Consider the following 18,295-nt stretch of genomic DNA (forward strand, 5'->3'; position numbering starts at 1 on the left):
GCCAGCTGCCCCCGGTGTGAACGCAGCATAACATTTAATACTGAAGGCTTCAAAGACAATTTTATTGAAGAAGGATCTGACCAAATTCACAAATCTCTGATCAGCTTTCAGGTAGAACCAAACCAAACCCTGCTTGAGTCCTGATCGCTCTGTAGTGACAGCTCAAAGATTTTAGCTGTTAAAGGTCTGGGCTGACTAACAGTCCAGCCTGCATGGAATGATCAGTTGAATAGAACAGAATTACTTTTATTGTCCCACAATCAATGATCAGTGATGATCTGTGACTGTAGCAAAATAGAGCTACAGTACAAAAAAACGTACATGATGTTATCTAGACTTAAATCGTGTTACAGTCTAATGTAAACTCTGCAAAACCAAACAGCTTTGGGAAATCCATCGCTGCAGCGTTGTCATAGCAACAGGAGTGTTAATAACAGCAGCTGCTAAAGGATGGGTACCGGTCACAGTTGGTGCCGTTAAATCTTCATTAATCTGCTGCTTGTTTTTCTGTGAATAAATAAATAAAATGTAGATTTTACTCATTAAAACGTAGTTATGGATGTAATGATACAAACAACACGTTTAAAGTGCTGCATAAATATTTAAGAACCACAGAAACATTCTGTTAGTCTTCATCTACAACCACGGCTTACAGTAAGAAGAGAATGAGCTGAGAATTTCACCAGGGCTCTGCAGACTGGCAGATTTCAGAGAAAAGGAGCAGCTGGTGTGACAGCAGACAGACAGCAGAAAGAGATGCAGACACAATCTGCAGACTTTAAATTGGCCGCTGTTAAAACGAAGCTCAAAGTCTGGAGCAGCTCCACCATACTGCAAACCACTAACCCTGACCAGGAAGACTTTAACGCAGCATGGTGTTGATTCTGAAACACATCCATCAGATCCGGACTCCATCTTACCTGCTTCTCTGGAGAGTTGCATGAAGGCGTCCACCCCCTTTTCCCCGTAGCTCCCCTCAGAGGCTACCGTGGAGACATAGTTCCAGCCCATGGCTTTAACGATGTCCACCATGGCCTGTGCCTGGAAGCTGTCTGGAGGAACAACTCGTGAGAAGAAGTCATAGCGGCGGTCATCGCTTAGTTCTGGAGCAGTGGATGCATAGCTGATCTGTGGGATCTGGAAGGAAAGAATGAAAGAGGGACTGAGTTAAGATGAATCTAAGGGGAAAAACACTGAGCCGGAAATTTCTAAGTAATGAAACTAAACCTTCAGATTTTGCGAACCGATACACTGTATTTACTCAAGCTTTGGATTTAAAGCTTCCCCTAGTTTTAAATATAGGAATTGTCCCTCATGTCTGATTTCTATTTTTTAATATAATGAATGATTGCACCAGAGGAGCCAACAACCAAATAATGTATCAATGTTTCTGTAAATCTCCATTGTGTCATTTTAATGATTGGCTGTGTCCGAATGTCTGTCCTAATCAATAAATAGGGCACTATATAGTGATTAAGCCATTTTAAATGAGTGCCTGAACGTCTTGGATGAAAAAGTAGTGTAAACGCAATTTCCCACAATGCACATTGAAAAGTAGTGATCATCCATGGTCATTAGACGAGCAGATATGTCCCAGATTGCTTTGCAAGGGCTCTCCTCACAAAGGATATTGGGATTTGTTGTGACAGCGGCCCACTGTTGGGTAGTGACAAAAAGGCGCAGGAACCGTGTGGGGAGGTGGAGTTATGTGACCAACGGGGGGTGGAAAGTAGTGATCATCTGTCCGAAAGATCAGTTAACTGAGTTCACTATAAGTCCACTATATAGTCCCCACTCTATATATATTGATTGAGGGGTTTAGGGGAAAGGGCGGACGCTCGCACACAGCCACTGTCTATACATTGTCGTTTCAGTCATTTTTACTATGATGTCATTGTTCAGTCATTCGGTTCATTGTGTCATCGTTTTATGCTGTCATTATTGCAGCCAATGTTTCCATTTATGTTCCAGGCATTAGTCAACCAATGCTCCCCTGATATCACTGTCTCAATAATGTCCTATAGGCTCAGTTATTTTTTTCTAAGATGTCATTCTTTTATTCATTGTCTGCATATTGTCATTTCTGAGCCAGCATCTCCACCATGCGATTGCTTCATTTTATCCACGATACCATAGCTTCAGTTACTGCATTTATGACATGTTTTGAGTCATTTTTTCAGGGATGTTATTGTTTCAGATATTGTCTAAATGCTGTCACAGGTGCAATCATTCTCTTCATGGTGTTGTTCTTTCATTTGATGTATCAATGATGTAAATGTTTCTGTCATCCTGTGCATTGTGTCAGTGTTTAAGGCATTCAGTCCATGGTAATTTTTCTTATAGCCAGTGTGCTCATTTCATTATTACAGTTATTGATTCAAAATTAATTGTTTCAGTAATTCTGTCCATGATATGACTCTTTCAGTTTTTCTATACATTAGTATTGATGTAGCCAATGTATCATTTTTTAAGCCATTGGATGTATGTAGTCATTGACAGTTATTGACTGCCTGATTTCATTTTTTACATTTTGTCATTCTGTTTGCTTACTCATGGTTTACTTCATTCTATCCATGATGTTATTTTTTCCATGGTGTCCCTGTTTTATTCATTCTGACCAAAGTGTCTTTTACCCTACGGGCCTCATGCAGCATTTTCGTATTCTTGATGTAAATTTTTCTCACTTTTCTTATACCGTAGGCTCCTATGAGTGCACCCAGTGCACCACATAAGATTCAACAAAGCTTCTTAACTTCAGCAAATGATGGTAAATGATCCACATAAAACCAATGCAGTCCACCGGTGCATTAGTGTACATTTCGGAGAAATTTAAATCTGCATAATTACTGCTCCGTTAATGCCATATAAGGGTATAAATTCCCACGCTTGTCAGAAAGTGTTTATTCACAAACAGGCATTGAAAATAAATGATATATTTAAAGAAAACCTTTACTGGTTTAGAAATACAGATTCGGCTAAATGAGAACTGAGCGGCAGAATTAAAGGACCCGTAAAAACTAAGCAGTGGAGAACATATCACAAGAGTTGTAAATGCTTTGGTGGGACTGTTAGAGAAGTTGAAACTAAAAGTATAACCCAAGATTAAAATCATTACACCTGTCTTGTATTTCTCCAAACCACTTCTGTCAGCCCTTCATTTCACTCTCCATCCCTCCCATAAAAGGCATTAACTGTTAACAGGGAATCTCTAAATTGATGAATTCAGAGAGACACAAACTTTCCACATCTTGTGTAATAACAAAGCCAAGGAGCTGCCATGGAAAACCAATTGATTGCATCATTGACTCGAAGGCAATCCCTCACACTAAGCATGCTTGTAGTGACAGTGGAGAGGAAAAACTCCCTCTTAACAGGAAGATTGTGAGCGGCCATCTGCTGAGGCTGACTGGGGTTCAAGGAGACAGAAGCAGGGATACAAAAGGCAACTGTAATTGTTATTAGTGTTTGCATTAAAACTACAAGAAATCACCTCAGCCTCTCTGCCTCTGCATTTGGGTCCTCTAAACCACAACCAAACCCTGACACGTCCAGGAAACACACAGCCAGGCAGAGAGAGCATGACATCAGAGATTGAACTAAAAGGTTCTGCAGAGTTGAAGAATAGAGATAGAATGAAGCAGAATGATGAAAAAGGGGTCCCTATGTCCTCTAGAAGTCTAAGCCTATAGCAGCATAACTATAGAGATAGTTTTAAGCCTAGCCTTAAAAGTAGACAGGGTGTCTGCCTCACGGACTAAAACTGGTAGTTGGTTCCACAGGAGAGGAGCCTGAGAACTAAAAGATCTGCCTCCCATTCTACTTTTAGAAATTCTAGGAACCACTAGTAAACCTGCAGATTGAGAGCGAAGTGCTCTGTTAGGAACATAAGGAACAATCAGATCTCTGACATCAGATGGAGCTTGGCCATGTAAGGCTTCATGTGTGAGAAGGAGGATTAGAAATTGAAGCCAATAAAGACAAGTTAGGATAGGAGAGATATGATCTCTCTTTTCAATTTTCATCAGAACTCTGGCTGCAGCATTTTGTATCAGCTTTAGGGTTTTAACTATGGTTTGTAGACTTCCTGATAGTAAAGAATTAAAATAGTCCAGCCTTGAAGTAACAAATTCATGGACTAGTTTCTCAGCATCACATTTCAAGGGTAGCTCAATCTCACATAGAGCTGGCTTTTCTTTCCTTTGTCCCATGGATGCTGACATACCAGCTGTTGGCATGGTGACAGATCATTTAAAAAGAAATTTAAGACCAAATTCCACTTCTTGCATGAGGCACGTTGTCTCCAACTAGTCATTGTTTAGAATAGAATAGATTTCAACTTTATTGTCATTACACTTTCACAAGTAAAAAGCAATGAATTGTAGTTTGCATCTATCCATAAGGTGTAGAGAAACTATGTATATATGGACTAAGAGTAAGAGGCTATTAAATAAAAAAATATGAAAACTATATACAGATTATACAGGAATTAAGGATATGGAATATAAATATATATTAGTCTAAGTGGTCATATACATGAGGTCATTCATTGTTCCAGTCCTATCAGGTTGACATTGTTGCATCCATTGCATACATAATTTAATTGTTTGAGTCCTTATATACATGATGTTCTAGGTCCATTATTTTTTTCATAATTACATTTTTTTGTGATCCCATACATGTCGATGTTAAAGTCATTGTTACACTGTGTAATTTTAACATATGTCTCCATGCTGTCAACGTTGCAGTTATTGCTTTCTCATTGCCTTTGTTTAATCTATTTCATGTTGTCTTTGTTTCAGCCATAGTCTATATTATGTCAGTAATTGAGTCATTGTCTCTGTAATGTCAGTTTTTCTGTTATTTTTAGCAGCCGCAGGAGACATATCTCAAAAAAGGCATAGAATGTAGATGTAGACCAAGAGATTAACTAAACCTTTCAGCTCAGCCTGAATTACAGTAGGTCTGCATCACCGCAAAAACTATTTACCAACCCCGTAACCCTTTTCCTAAAAAGTTTTAACCTGCTTTTCAACCTGACTATATGCTGGTTCAATCCTTCTTCTTAGATAAAATCCTTTACTTAAACCTGAAGACAATGATCGACAGTTTCAGTTTCCCACTCAGTTTCTTTGGCATTGGACTAGTGGTCCGTTTACTCAGACTTGACTATTCCTTGCTAACTTTGTTGTTATTCAGCACTTTCTACATCATTTCAAATTGTGGCTCAAGTTTGAAACAGTTGTTGCTTTTTTTTTTTTTTAGATAAATTCTTTACTATGCCCTTAAACTAAATTCTGACAGCTTAATCTTTAGAGAATATTTGGCGCTAAATTTGATGGACACAAAAAGCTTGCATGTGTATTAAGTGGGAAATTTGCCGACAACCTACAATGATTGTGTGCACAAAGGATAAGATGTACATTGCATTTAAGTCCTCCCTCCTTTCAGATAAGTAAACTGTGTGTAATACTGGCAGTTTTTGAGTGGTCATAAAAGAAAGGTGAAGTTCTAAGAACTAGTGATAATAATGAAAACAATTATCTTAAAGTTCATAATGAGGATATTTCCGATAAATGTTCTTTATAGGGCTCTTTCCATAAAAAAGTACCTCCACTATCACCTGGAGCGAAAATATTATGGATCAATATAGGCCCATAAAAATTTTAGAGATAACTCTGCTTCATACAGAGTCTGTAAAGAACATTTAAGGAAGGAAAAAAAAAACCTTTAACCACAAGTCAGAGGTTTGTACTTTGACTTGCCCCAAAGCACCCTTTACACACTCTGTTGTGAATGTTCCATTTTGTTTTTTGGTCATGATATTTGGTTTAATTGCATAATGATTGGTTGGTTCGCCCTGCATTATTTGTACCCGCCCTTGCAGAGACCTTTTCCCAACTAATTTTATTCAGATATTTTTTTTCTAACAGTCCAAACAAATCCACAGAAGGTAATACCATCGTGTGTCACTGCACCAGTGCCTCCTCTGTGGACACAATGACAGCATATACCATGGATTTCTGTTTTGCGAGTTTGTGCCTGACTTTCAAAAATATGTTAAATCTACATGCAGAAATTTGTCCCCAATTAGCTTCAGATTTGATACTAATTGCATTGTGGGTGGCAAGTATGTGCACATTCTCTACTCAGAAACTTGTTTGGTCATTAGAGTATGAACTGTATATCACTGAAGGGAGTTTATATTGCTTGTTGTACTCTATGATTTATGCCTGCTGTCTGGATAAGCTTTGCACTGCTAACAAGTTGTATTAAGTCCAGAGATGGATTGGGTTTGGTATAGTTTGTTTAGGCTAAATATGTTATTGGACCTTTTATTCCGAATCTGGACTTACTAAACTACTGTGGCTCTGTCATTGCAAACCCTTTGACTGCAGGAAACTTTAAGGACCTATTTCATAAATGTCAATTTTTGTTGATGCATTTCTTTTGCCTTCTCTGACTCATTAGTCAGGCCTGAGTTTTCTTTATCCACCAAGTCACAAACACAGAAGACTTCGTTCAACAGTCCCAGTTATACTGTTGAAACTCAGATTTCACCCCTCTGGAATGTTGGCAGACTAACTCTTTGGGTTCTGTTTTCTCTCTACAGTGAGTTGACTTATTTAAGGAGCTGGGACCTTTGGGCCCAGCCCTTTGAGCTAGGTTAATTAAACCTTTGCAGTGCGTTGGTTGTTAAGAAGAATGTTGGAATTTTCTATTAACGAGTTTCTGGAAGCTGATCAAAAATATGAAGAAGAAAATAACCCTGTTTGCTGGAAAAATGATTTCAACCCAGCCAAGCGTGTAGCTGGTCACAGTAATTACATGAGACCTGTGAAAGGTTAGGGGATTATTCATTCCCATCACATGAAGGCTTCCCTGATGGCTTGACACAAACTCCATCCTTTAGGAATGGTTTGGAGAAAGTCCTAAAGTTGCTCTTTTTCCCAGCAGATTTTCCTCTAATTAGTCTTGGATCTCTGCAGAGTCCTGCAACATTTTGAATGGATTAAAAGTTCAGCTAATTCCAACAAGGTCAAAGGTTCTTTTGCTGCACTCATTTCATTTTTCAAAAGTGTTTAAATTGCTGTATGAACTGGCAGAAAATTTGACGATGTAACTCAGAGACTGCAAGTTTTACTGTAACAAACGATCAGCAGCTAAGCAGCGGATTTTACTATCCTATCTGTGTTTTCAGTGTATCGACTAATATGATGCAGAGTCAGAAAAATCTTCATGCTATCAGATATTTTGCCGAACCAAATATACATTCTAACGGAATTCCTGTTGCATCTTGAAAAGAAAACATGAAGCATCCTGGAAACCTGACCTGAACAGCATCTTTTCCTAAATCTATATAAATCAACAGGTGTTATAAATGTTTTATTAACATAAAAAATAAAACATTATCTTTCAATTGTTATTTTGAGATAATTTTCAGTTTAAACCAGAGTATTTGTATAAGTGCAAATATGTTCATATATGGTTATACTGATATCAATCATTATTATGCAGGATATTATCAGTGTAGAATTTTTTTCTTTAAATATATAATATATTATCATTGCAAAGATGATGAGTATAATTAAAATATTGGAAATAACAGAAGACTAATCATCAGTTAGGAAAAAGAGCAAGAATGGGTTCAGAGGAAGCTGCCGTTTTCATCTAAGCAGAGAGCTGTTCTCATCCTGTCATGTGACTTTGTGAACTTTAAATGCTGCTGAAATGGGCTGAAAAATTAATAAGCTCTGCCTCATGTTGTCACTGAACAGAACAGAACCAGATTGTGTGTCTCAGGACCTCATGTCCTCTGTAGGAATATCTCCAGATCATTACCTTGCAGAATGACCAGCAGCCAAGTGAAGCACAATCTGATTAAAGCAACTAACCAAACAATCTGTTGTGAAATTAACATGAAATTTCTCTCATTAAGAGCTTTACTGTTGCCCTGGAAACATCTCATCATTGCTTAGATAGACTGATGAAGGCAGGGAACACCTGGCAGGAGTCCAGGAGCTCTCATAAATTGAGAGGGTGGGATTTGATCCTCCATCTGTACAACTGTCATTGTTCCCTTTGAATTTTTCAATGTGATGAAAACTTGCTGATCAAAGAAGGAAGTAATGAGACACTAACTCTGAACAATAACTGAAGTGTCAGAAGGACTGTTCTTCTGTTTCTCTCTCTGCAGACTACCGAATCAAACTGTGTTCACCTCTTTGCTTTAGTTCAATAAGAATTATAGTTTATATGACATAAGTGGAAAAATATATCTAAATGTATTTTATTATTTGTTTCTGTTAAATTGCGTTTTGGATCCCTTGATGTCTTGAAAGTGTCTATCACAGCAAGAGATGCAATGAAAGCAAAGATAAAACTTTGCTTTTAGAAGGTGGAAAACCTGTTTTATTGTCACATCAATCATGATGTGACTCCAAACAGAGTCCCAACTGTGACTCTTTGATGGGAGAGCACAAACAGATTGTGTCCTGGATGGATGGAGCCATTTGTGACGGTGTTCACCATATCTTGCTGCCAGCCCTGATAGACTGAGTTCAAACTGGGAAGCTGAGCTCCAGGGATCCTCTATAGCTTGAAAACCAGGCTGTATTGAGGTAATATATAATGCTCTTCATGCTACTCCTGTAGGAATTTAGCTGTGAATCGGTTTCCTTTATCTTGAGAAAAAACAAAACCAATATTTATTTAAATGTAATCATCAGAGGTGACAGTCATACTGCCAGTCGTGTCCGAACTTGATGTTTCTGAGAAGCTCTTATCTCCCCCTCCATGTAACACAGAAGCATGCAGAACATGGTGCTATAGTAAATGGTAAACAGCAGAGAAAATAATTCTTTAAAACCATGAGAGCTAAATCTGACTTTACTGAGAACAGATGATATTTGGAATAACAGCTCTTATTAGTAAGAGCAGCCCAATTTTTTCACTTTAGATAATAAAAGATCCTGACTATGGGCAGATTTAAGACATTTCACCTAATTTTGAATCTGCAGGGTTTATACATCTGCATTGCGTTCCCACTATGATCTATTGTATCACATCCTCCTCCAATCACAGCTATTTTCTTGTCGACTTTTACTGTCTTCTGGTCACTAAGCTCTGCAGCTAGCATCACTTGTTGTTCTTCAGGGATAATGCCTGTCTGTTGAACAATGACAGCATGATTTGAGGACTAAATCAGCTGGTGCTCTTCTTAAACCTCTTAAATTACTTAAGGTTTTATCTGGGCTCTGATTTATAAAGTTCAAATAAATGTTTACATTGGAAAAACGATCTATAAATAAGTAAAAAGTTCTTAAATGAAGTGTATTTACCCTTAATTTGAGTAGGAAAATGAGATGATTTGCTAATGGAATGAGTATTTTTGCTCTTAAAATTAGATATTTAGATAAAATGCACTTGAAGTAAGACAATGCAATTGTGTTTTGTTATTATAAGTGTAAATTGTCTTGTTCAATTGGCGAAATGTCTCTTTTACCTCCACAATTCAAGAACAAATTCACTTATTTTAAGAAAAAATGACTTATCTAGATTTAGATTTTTTCCAGTGTATGTTATTTCCACAGCAGGGTTAGTGTACCTGGCCTTCTTAACATGAATGTTCTCCTTCTCAGTAGCTGCAGCAGATGTGGAGGTCCTCATGCTGGAGATCTAAAGACCGGATGTCTTGAGTCCCGACTTTCTAACCAAGCCCTCAAACACGCCGCTGCAGTCTCGTTTGGGAGCGACAGCTGCTGGCAGATGCGTTCATGAACCCACTGAAGAAGAGACACTTGTATTGAAGAGACTGGGGCCTGCTGTCAGAAGTCACGCTTGGCTCCTCACATCCCGCTGAGTCTCCGTTACAGACTCAGCATCTCGCTGTTCTGCCAGTAAAACTCATCAGCAGTTGAACCTGGGAGCTTCATCATCAATGTCTCTGTGTCTGATCAGAACGTCTAAAACTAATTCGTCTGCAGCCCTCTGTTCTGGCTGAACAGATTCTGACCTGAACATATTATCAGATAACAAAGTGTTTATAATGTTTCTGAGGAAAACTCCAGGGGATAAACAGAAAAATAAAGGATGAAGCTTGGCTGCAGACCAAACCCTGCGCTGCGTCCGATGATTGATGACAGTCATAAACGTCTGTGTCACGCCCGCTGGCGTCTCTCTCTTTCTTTCCCCGGACACAGAAAGGTCCCCACCTTGACAGGTTCAATAAAACACAAGCTGAGCCACGATGCAACAGCAGCTGAGCCTGAATCCACACAAACATGACCCGACCCAGAGAGCGGACGGGAGGTCTGGGGACAGCAGGAGGTTTGGACCTCATACGGCTCTGTGTCTAATCTCAGTCAAATGTTGTTTAAACAACAGATATCAACCTTCATCTGTGAATGTTGCTCTCTAAGGAGAGCTGGAGCTATTCGAACCCCTGTTCACAACCTGAACCAGCAGGCCATGGTCCAAATCTGGGGCATGGGCAGAGACAATGGACCTAAACAAGCTTATCCTGCCTCTTCTGTTTTAAGGTTCATTAAAAACATGGAGAAGCCGTAGAGGAGCTGCGGCTTCCCCATGTTTAAAGGAGTAACTAAATAAGTTGGTCTAAAAAGTATCATTCTGGATGCTTCCTTCTGAAGCTTTTTCATGCATGTCCAACTAGGACAGGATGCTAAAGCTGGAAAACATCATAAACATGGAGCGAACCGGCCCCCGAGGACTGGCCTTGGTCATTCCTGCAATATATGCAGAAACTGCATCCAGACTCAGACTGAGGCCTGTTTTTAGTTGGAATAAGGAGTTCAAACCAGATGGATGCTGTGATGCTGTGTGGGAAGCATTTCAGCTCTGGTGGTGAAACACTGAAGAAACTGAAAAACGGGGTCCTAATAACACTTAATTACACTGACCCTGCTCACAGCTCTAGCTGCAATTACCCATTTCATTACAACCTCTCATTTTCTGCAGCACACACCAACACAATCCCACATACACACACATGTCTTTCTCTGTTGTTTTTTTGTCTTTTTTTAGGGACTTTGTTTTAGGAACTTTTGTGGATTTTGCATTGACTTCTTTGCATTACTTCTTTACATGCAACCCTTTCGATAACCTTAACCTACTTTAATCCTAAACTTAACACATAGTCCAAAAAATGAGGATCCGAAAAAGGTCCTCATTTTACATCAATTTCCTCCCTCTGCAAATAAAATACAAGAAATATGTTTTCACTCAGCTGTGAAGGCACACACGCAGTTTTCCTACAGACGGAGAAATGGAGCAGAAAGCAACAAGCTCCACTTACTGACTCACTGCTCCTGTTAGCAGGTTCTGATGGATTCTGGCCTTCTACATAATGATTATCATTTTATTTGTGAAACAATGACTCTGTGTTCAGGCTGATTCACTGATAACAGCCCACTGACTCGCTGTCTTTGTTCCTTCATCCTTTAATCTTACTCATCTGGCTCTGTTTCATTCAGCTTTTATTTCTCAGCGTCCGCCTCATCATCAGCCGGAGCTCCACAAACTGCAGGAGGAGGGGGGGGATTTGTTCTGTTTAGCAGATGACAACTAAAGCGCCACATAATTTGGTTTGTTACCAGAACCAAAGTGGTAGGAACCTTCATCTGCGGAGGACAACTCATTGCCCTAAATGTAAACATTACGACTGTCTGGAAAGGTTCGGCTGAGAGCTGAAAACAACTGAAGCAGAAAATGGATTAAAATAACAGGATGAATGGAAATCAACTGCAGAAGGAGAGAGGATGCAGGTTTTCTTTGGATTTGAAGAAAAGCTGAGAAGCTTTTAAATGTGTGGCTCCATCATTTCGGTTAAAATCACCTGGTTAGTCCCACCTAAGGTGTGTTAGCAAGTATTGGACTGCTTTAGGAGCTGCAATCACACACACACACACCAGCTTTGCTCCTTTCACATTAAAAGTCTTTTTCATGGTCTGCCATTAAATCAAGACTCCTGCTGTTTCCATAATTCATCAGGAACACGGCCACCCTCCCTCCCTTTAATCTGATGTAGATAATTCATTTGTCCTACAGCGTCCCAAGCCTCACCTTACCGCTTCCACTTGAAGAAGAAGAGCAAGGTGAAGATGAAGGTAGAATGGTGATGAGTTAGGAAGAAGAGGTGGGACGAAGAGTCCACAGCTGCTTTGAGTTTAATAAAAAACTCTGTGCCAATGACATGATTTAACAGTTTCTGTGGTGAAATAACTCCACATGTGGTGCGATCCTCAGAAAGTCAGCTTTAGATTAACGGTGAACTGACCGCAGAGCTACAAGCACATCACCAGGACACCCAGAGCAGCAATGTGAGAGGTGGATAGGGTAACCTTAGCAACAGCAGTGAGAGTCAGAGGTTCAGGTTCTATTAGGATGCTGGTGAAGATTCCCAGTCATCCAGGTCATAGTCATTCCAAAAAGTAAAAAAAAAAACAACGACAATCCACTGGAATTTGTTTCCTAGTTAAAGGACGTTTCGCTTCCCATCCAGGAAGCTTTTCCAATTCAAAATGTCAGAATTATCAACGAGTTCGAGGCTTGATAGAGTGAACCAAAACAAAGCCTTGTTTTAGCTTAGAAAAAATACAAATTAAATCAGACGAACGGGTCCGCCCCTTGGAATGGAAAGTCGTTTGGTTATTGCTAACAAAGAACTGATTATGGATCTTAGGGCATAAGAGGTGTTAGGATAATTATCATTGATGATGTGTGAGTTTATTACACCTTATTATAAGCTGCCTGTTGCATGTCAGAACTGATTTTTTTCCCCTGTAGTTTATCTAATTAGGCCAGTTCCTCGGTCCAGCTATAAATATTTTATTTATTTAGCTTCTTTTATCTGTTTCTGGCTCTTCACTTCATGAATAAAATGACATTTTACTCCAAAAAAACGCACTAAGAATTATTCCCTTTAGTATTAGTAATAGGATCACTCTTTGTTTTCACAGATTGCTCATCTCAGACACTCATTGGTTTGTGTTCAGTTAGACTCTTTAGCTGGTGTCAGACTAGGAGATGTTTTTAAAATATTCTCTGCTGCCTCCTAATTTGTTTCTAGTCCACTCTGGAAAAATCTCATGTAAATATATATATATATTTTTTTATCACAAAATAAATCAAGTATTGTCCTTTTAAAAGAACCAGCGATGATCCACTCCAGGTTTTTCTTTAAGCTCCAGTGGTTTTCTTTTTCCTAAACTGTCTCTTCCTAAATATTCGGAGACTTTTTCAATAGAAAAGGTTCCACAGCATTATAGGTCCTACACCGTACATAAAAGTGGGACCAAATGTTTGTATTTGGTTACTACTTTACCTCCAGGCCCGCCCAAAGAGTTTTTTTTTAACAGAGACTGGGGTTCCAGTTAAAATCTATTAGCAAACTTTACATGTTTATTTCTGTGATTTATTTATATTTTTAGCGAGCTATAATCTTAATTCTGTCTGTGGCAAAGATTTAGGAATGGAATGAGAGCGCTGTCCTTCAGCTAGGAAAAAAGTGTAATATTTTGATAAGGCTGGAGCTATGGATGTCTCCTCATCTGCAAATGTGTATGATGTAATGATGTAATGATGTGATGATGCGATGATGTGGCAGGCTGGAGTATAAAATGTTTCTGTACCTGTTTTTCAGGGCCCCTTCCCAAGAAGTGAACTCAGCCTTCTGTAACCCTAAGCAACTTCTCTGATCTGAATAAGATAACAATTTCTGTCAAATTCTGTTGTCATGTCTCATGGTTATTTAATATATATATACGTTATGAAGTGTTATTTAAAGAGTTTGGTCCGAGTTATTTCTTTTCAGGAAAAAGAACCAGAGAGAGAAAGCTTCTCTGTAGTAACCTACAAATACAGTTGCAGACATTTCAAATGGCCCATCCCAGTCAGACACCAGCCAAATGGCAGCCCTCTTCCCTCCAGACAGAAAGATTATTTTAGTACAAATATTGATGTTTAAAAAGGAAGTGAAGGGGACCAGCCAAGGGCCAATCATGGAAACTGGGGAAATTTTGAATGGCTACTACTGTATAAGAGGGCAGAAATTCAAGAAGGGCCCTGTAGTAATAAGTGTACCAATGACACTGCCTCCTCATGGAGAGGGACAAGCATCCTTAGACTTAGACAACTTTTATTGTCATTTTGTATACACAGAGTGTATACAAAACAACATTTCATTTACTACAGATTTCAGACAGTGAATTAACATTTCCATTCCATAAAGTGCAACAATGGTCAAATGTAAACAGTGTGGGAGAAAAAAACAACAACAAAAACATGGTGCAAACAACACACTGATATGGAGGTTCATAGCATTAATATATATGGTGCAAATATGCTGTATTTCTGGTTTGGTGTTATCAGTGTGATGCAGAGTTTTAGACATATATAGAGATTTTTCCACAGTTCAGCTGTCTGGCAGTGTGGAAGAAACTTTTGCAGAATCTGTTAGACCTGCATCAAATGCTGCAGAGCCTCTTCCCAGAGGGCAACAGGGAGAACATTTAACTCATCCCTTTGGGGAGCAGTGGGCTGCTATTGTGCGGCGCCCGGGGGGCAGTGTGGGGTTAAGGTTCTTGCTCAGAGACCCAGAGTGGCAGTCAGTGGGAGTAAGGCTCAAACTCAGAACCTCAGGATTCCAAACTCTATGCCCTAACCACTAGGCCACCACTCCCCACAAACCCATACCCTTGGGGAGCAGTGGGCTGCCATATTGGATTGGTTAAGAAGCTAAATTAGGCATCAAGACAATTATTCTTATTGCCACCTTGCCAGACAGGACACTGTATAAAAAAAAAAAAAAGAAGAAGAAGAAGCTAAATTAGAAGAATCTCCAGAAACGTAGGAGATTCTGTACAAGTATTTCTGGTAGTTGTTCCTTTAAATCAAAAGGAGAACCAGGTGCTCAACAATGCTGGTTAAAACAATTTTAATTACATTTTGATCATAAACTGGGTCTGAGTCTTTAAGAACAAATGTTGGAAGACTGTACATTTTTATTAACAGATATTTATTTGATCACTTTTCAGAATTTCTGTGGATCATTGTGGATTTTATTGGTTGCAGACAAAAAGAATTCTGCTTTATCTCATTCAATAAAACGAAGTGCATTTAGAAGCTGTCTGCACTCCACTCTCTGCCTGCTGTCCGTTAGCAGCAACTCATTCATTGTTCGTGGAGCTTCTCACATGTCTGGACTGATCGAACGTATTCTGCTGGATTCAGACTCAAAGTGCTGCTGAGAGCAGCAGCTTCGTGCTAAAAGCTGCAGTCAAACACTCCAGCGTGGAGTGGATCAGCTCCAGGCTCTCAGTATCTTTCTCCCACATAAACACGGTTCTCCACAGCGGCTGACTCTCTGCGGCCTTTCTAAATGTCGCCCAACTCGGCACCGGGCGTGTTTCGAACAGATAGTTGCTCCACAGAACAATGAAGCTGCCCTCTGCAGCCGTAGGAGGACAGTTAAAGCTTCTCCCCTGATGAAGCAGCAGTAGAAACTGTGCCAGACACGACGGCATGCAGTGGTTGGTAGAAGAAGAAGAGGGAGAAGCTCGACTGACAGTTAGACATAAAAACATATAGTAAGGATTTTCTTCCAAGTTATGAAAAATGAAAGGAAATAATCATACTGCTCCCAGAACAGAAGAAATATGTCTTTTTACAATTTGTATAATCACACAGTAGCTACGTTTACATGGACACAACTAATCGGATTGAAGGCCTGATCAGATCAAAAATGTTTCATGTAAACATGTCAGACTGAAGATTCTAATCCGATTCGGTCCGATCGGATCTAAATTTAATTCCGAATGAGAGAGGTGGTTTTTGCCGATCGCCATTCCGATTGGCGTCCATGTAAACACCCATTCGGATCTTAAGAGTAAAATAATCTTCACTGCGCATGTGTGCGACGTCAGCGTGACGTTTTTCCGCCTTGTCAACAACAGGAAACCACCGGTCGCTCTCGCTCTCGCTGTGAACAACATGGCGGGGGGAGTCTAGGAACGCCGACTTATACACTCAAGTTCATTTAAAGCTGCAGGAAGCAGGAATTTATCCTCCTCCTCTTCCTCTTTTCTCTCTCCACAGCCCACTCGCTCTCCCACGCCGGTTCAATCGCTCATTCTCTACATTTTCTCTTGGACATTTCGCTGCCAAGCGCTTTTTTCCTCCTCTCTCCTTTTTTCTTTCCACTCGCTCCGAGCGCATCGTTTGTCAGGCCTCCCAAAAACCAGACGCAGACAGAACTGCCAAGTTTGGCAGGAAGTTCTGCGCATGCTTAAAAGATTTAATCTGATCCAACGCTTGGTACATGTATACACACGTCATGATCGGATCATTTCATTTAGTGTCCATGTAAACGGAGATTTTGAATTTCCGATCAACCAAGGTTTGGATCGGATCGGGGAAATTTTGCGCATGTAAACGTAGCTAGTGTCTCACTGTGACCAGAAGCATCATCAGACAGATTTTTTATCATCAGATAAAAAATCAGATCAAATCTGTCTTCAGATCATCGGACAGATTTTGATCACAGATGCAGAATACACAGATGTATTCTGCATCTGTGATCAATAAATATAGTTGGACCAAAGTTAAGTATTTACTCTTTCACATTTGTGTACCAATTTTACTCATGTAATGGTAAAAAATTTGTTTTTTCAAATTGAAAAATGAAGTTACAACAAAGCATAAAATTTGTCTAAGTTCTAGTTTTACTTTGTATGAATGCAGTTTATTTCTTTCTTAAGGTAATACAAATAAATCAAATGTTATTCTTTTAATCATCTCATAAATTGAATTTCAGAAAAAGGAAAACAGTGTAAAAGCAATTCCTTAAAAGTTAATCCAGGGGACAGTCCGGGACCAATGGTCTGTGGTTGTCTGGCAGCAATAGAGAGGTTGTCTGGGAGCAGGGGAGGTGTCTGCTGTGTATGTTGCCCCTACCATCCGTTCCTGGTTAAGTGGAAGATGACTAGTATGAAAAATGAAAGGTTAACAAATTTCTACGGCTGTACACAAAAAAACTAGGTTTGCTAGTAAACCATGAAGCTTGGCTATGGTTTCATAAGGACAAGAAAAATTCTTCAAGGATTGTATTTTTCAGCATCACATTGAACCCACTTTAGCTGAAGAGAACTGTGCACAAGATATGTCCTTAATCTGAGAGGTTTGGAGAACTTTTAGCGGTAGGTTGGACAAATAAGTCCAGTCATTTGAAATTGATCCTAAACCTGACCTGACGTATGGATGCTATTTGGACCTTACAAAGGACTCGCTGCGAAGCTCACATCTCTTCTTCATCTAGCCACAAACTACAGCAAAGCAAACATTTAATTAAACTTATTTTTATATCTTCAGCTCATTTCAGTTGTCTATTTTCTGCCAGTGTTTTTTTTTTTTTTTTTTATCAGTGAGACCAGGTTTTCCTGGATCTTCTCCAGGTTTATCCAGGAGTTTTCCATAAAGATGCCGTAGAAGCTCCCCTGAGAGTTTTACTGATGCCCAGCATTTAATGTGGACCAGATGTCCTGTAATCAGCCACCGTAAACCATGATTTACTGACTAATGAACATAGACCCTCCAGAGGCCCACAGGGGGCTCCTCACATTTACCACATCCAATGAAAGCACGATCAGTAAAGCTAACATGGAGGGCAACTTAAAGGAGCCAAACCCTCGAACTGCCCACTGGTAAACAGAGGGCAAAAACAGACAGAGATCAGGTTAAAAAAAAAAAGAAAGATAAGTGAAGTGAAGGAGAATCAGAGAGGGTGGATAGAAAGAAACAAAACAGAGAGGATAAAAGGAGGAACCCAGAGGAGATGACAAGGGAAAAAAGCTTCTTCAGCTCTATGAAGCAAAGTGTCATGATCTGGCCTGTTTGCTCTCCCTTAATTAGTCATTCCTTTCACCTGTTTTTCTCCCTCCCTGCCTCAATTATAATTTATTCCTCTCGCCTGTTTCCTCTTGGTTATATTCAGTTCAGTCTGAGCATTCAGTGCCAGATCATTACTTGTCTTTCTGTTAGTCTGTCTGTTCAGTTTATTTTCTTGGTTCATGTCCTGGATCCTAGCAGCCAGTGGAAAGAGGGTTTTTGTGTTTGTCTCGTCTCCTGATCGTCCACTGTTCCTCCCCCGCGGAGTCCTCTGGGTTTTTGGCTCTATATGTGGGGAGGTTCAGTTTTTATCCAGTAGGCCTGGCTCCAGGGAGGAGACCAGTTTAAAGTCCTGCTTCTTCCTCTTTTTTTTCTTTTGCCAACTGGTGGCAAC

At 39.7% G+C, this 18,295-nt stretch overlaps 1 protein-coding gene across 1 annotated transcript in view; it reads right to left on the minus strand.

The window, feature by feature from the left end:
* Window positions 1–18,295, minus strand: part of LOC107095454 (metabotropic glutamate receptor 7-like) — a gene marked incomplete at its 3' end in the record, with an annotated part of 119,837 nt that overhangs the window by 53,984 nt on the left and 47,558 nt on the right. Inside the window, exon 2 of the mRNA XM_015391570.1 lies at window positions 921–1,137. Within this exon, the coding sequence (XP_015247056.1) occupies window positions 921–1,137 (217 nt within the window). The remainder of the gene's footprint in view (window positions 1–920; window positions 1,138–18,295) is intronic.

Source organism: Cyprinodon variegatus, unplaced genomic scaffold, assembly GCF_000732505.1.
Source record: "Cyprinodon variegatus isolate N-32 unplaced genomic scaffold, C_variegatus-1.0 Scaffold548, whole genome shotgun sequence".
NCBI lineage: Eukaryota > Metazoa > Chordata > Actinopteri > Cyprinodontiformes > Cyprinodontidae > Cyprinodon > Cyprinodon variegatus.